The following is a 2,944-nucleotide window of genomic DNA, read 5'->3' on the forward strand; positions in this document are numbered from 1 at the left end:
GTCTGTTTTTTAATCAATTGCTTTGCAGAGAGGGTTCGGTTAAGGACTTTGAGATAGGAATATCACTCTGGATTATTCAGGTAGATCCAGTCTAATCACATGGGTAGTTAAAATCGGAGAAACTTCCCTGTACTGGTTAGAGGGAAATGGGACTCTGGATGAATGATCAGAGATGAAGCACTGCTGGCTTCGAAGATAGAAAAAGGGACCATGAGTGAAGGAATGTGAGCAGCCTTTAGAACCTGGGAAATGTAAAAAACCAATTTTACCCCCAGAGGTTTCAGAAAAGAAGCAGTCCTGCAGATGTCTTGATTCTAGCATCCTACTATATCGGATTCTCAGCCTGAGGCTTACTGCCAGTAAGGCTATCCAAAGCTCAGCCTGGGGACACTAATCTGATTATCTCTGTTTACAGAATGTCTCCAGGGCATCTGGGTGACTCAGTCAGTTACTCAGACTCAGGTCATGATCTCACAGCTGGTGAGTTCCAGCCCAGCGTCAGGCTCTGTGCTGACAGCTCCGAGCCTGGAGCCTGCTTTGGATTCTGTGTCTCCTTCTCTCTCTGCAGGCCCCACCCCCCCCAACTCGTGCTCTGTCTCTCTCTCTCTCAAAAATAAATAAACATTAAAAAAATTAAAAAAGGGGCACCTGGGTGGCTCACTCGGTTAAGCGTCCGACTGCGGCTCAGGTCATGATCTCATGGTCCATGAATTCGAGCCCCGCGTCGGGCTCTGTGCTGACAGCTCGGAGCCTGGAGCCTGTTTCAGATTCTGTGTCTCCCTCTCTCTGACCCTCCCCCGTTCATGCTCTGTCTCTCTCTGTCTCAAAAATAAATAAACGTTAAAAAAAAAAATTAAAAAAAAAAAGAATGACTCCACAGCTACTACATGAAAACTCTGATGCATTCTGGTCTGATAGTCTTACTGTATAATCAGTTTCTCTGTAAATTACTCCTCTATTTTACAGGCCCTATTATTCACAGAGACAAGGATTAATATTACCAACTACAGAAGACAATATATTATATGTTAGGGAAGAAAGAAAATCTGTTCAGTGGAAGTTTTTGATGTGTCTCTAAATAGAAGGGAAGCACAGATTAGCTTCGCAGGCTGTCTAGAGCCTCTGTCCTGTGTCTGGCCTCCAGTGGGCGATGTTGCACAAACTAGAGGTGCTGAAGCTCTCAGCACCTTCCCCTCCGCTCCTCCTCCCTGGAGCTAGGGGGCTGAAGCCCGCTTTTTGAGTTCTTGGAGGTTAAGACAAGTGAGATATTCAGAGGTCAGAAAATACTCAAGATCATCTAAGCAGTTCTTGTATTTTTACCTAAACAAGGGACTTATCTAGTTCAACCTTACTCACATCTCCTATTTCCAAGAGCTGGGTTCCACGGCCGCTTTCCTGCTTGCTCAGGGGAGATCTTCCAGAAAGAAGCCTGCCGTGTCTTCACTGCTCAGCCATGCTCCTGTTGCTCATCCCAGTACTGGGGATGCTTTTTTCCCTGAGTGAGTAATATCCTATTATAGTCCCTTGTTCTACAGAAGTAACTTTTCTTACTCAAATTTTAGTAGAAATACTTTTCATAACCGAGTCTGCACCGCTTTCACTGATACAACATTGATTTTGCAGGAGACACCAGTGCCCAGTCAGTGACCCAGCTTGATGGCCATGTCACTGTCTCTGAAAAAGCCCATCTGGAGCTGAGGTGCAACTACTCCTATGGGGCAACTCCTAATCTCTTCTGGTACGTGCAGTACCCCAACCAAGGACTCCAGCTTCTCCTCAAGTACTTTTCAGGGCCACCAAATGTCCTGGTTCAAGGCATCAAAGGTTTTCAGGCTGAATTTAGGAAGAATGAAACGTCCTTCCACCTGAGGAAACACTCGGCCCACTGGAGCGACTCGGCCAAGTACTTTTGTGCTGCGAGTGACACAGTACCTTGGACTGCAGGGGGAGCTGAACACAAACCTCTTGAGGCACTAAGGAGGCTAAGTGCATCTGAAAGGTTTTGGATTCTGACATAGTAGGACACACAGTACAGAGGCGTTCAGGGACTGGCTGAGCAAGTGTGGGGCAGATCTACTCCAACCTGTTGGATATGAGAGTTGGGACACAGCACGGGAGCATTTTACTTTTCATTCATAATTGTATCTTTCAATAAACTGAACAAGGTGAACTCCTTTCGTAGCTTATTTCCTTCTTACAAACTTACTGCCTTTCCAACTTGGTAATTTTAAGATCATTTTGTTGGAATCTTTCTTCCTGGATCCACTCTGTGCTGGTATTTCCCCTCAGTTTTAGGCGCCCATCTAGGAGGGAGGAGTTGATTGGGGTGGTGAGTAGCTCAGAATACAGTGTACTTATGGAGATTTTTAGCAACTTACTGGGAATGTCGCAGAAAGAATGGTGAATAATGCATATTTTTTAGTATTTCTTCAAGGACTGTTAAGGGTGCAGGAGACAATCTAGATGCCAGATTCTACTTATTTTAAAGTTAAGATCGTTTATTTTTACCAATTATAACGACAGGTTTCCATTGTTTTGATATCTTAAATTCTACAAATCTGTATCAGAAATCTTCAAAATTGGTGGGATAGTAACTTTGGCCAATTTTCTGACAAATGATGTCATTGTTTTCTTTTTTTCTTTTTTTTTTTACTGTTGTTCTATTTTCAAATGAGTTTACCATTAGAATGTTAAAAACTGTTTCTTACCGTTTGGCATTTGAAGGGGAGGAAGAAATTTTCCTGGTCCAAGCTTCTTCCAGCTGGACAGATAATTAAATTTACACGAGACATTAACAGGAGAAAAAAATCCAGAATTTTATTACTTGTCCATGGAGGCCTACTAATGAAATTGAAATCTAAAGAAATGACCAAGGCAGGCAACATTTAGAGTTTTTAGCAAATAGACAATAAATCTGTGAGGAATTGACAGGACAAGAAAAACT

At 43.1% G+C, this 2,944-nt stretch overlaps 1 gene segment (V, D, J or C); it reads left to right on the forward strand.

The window, feature by feature from the left end:
* The first annotated feature begins 1,325 nt into the window (after positions 1–1,325).
* On the forward strand, positions 1,326–2,018 carry LOC102968892. The segment is given in 2 exon segments: positions 1,326–1,499; positions 1,624–2,018. Coding segments are annotated over 2 exon segments (441 nt in total).
* The last annotated feature ends 926 nt before the right edge of the window (positions 2,019–2,944 follow it).

This window comes from Panthera tigris, chromosome B3 (genome assembly GCF_018350195.1).
Source record: "Panthera tigris isolate Pti1 chromosome B3, P.tigris_Pti1_mat1.1, whole genome shotgun sequence".
NCBI lineage: Eukaryota > Metazoa > Chordata > Mammalia > Carnivora > Felidae > Panthera > Panthera tigris.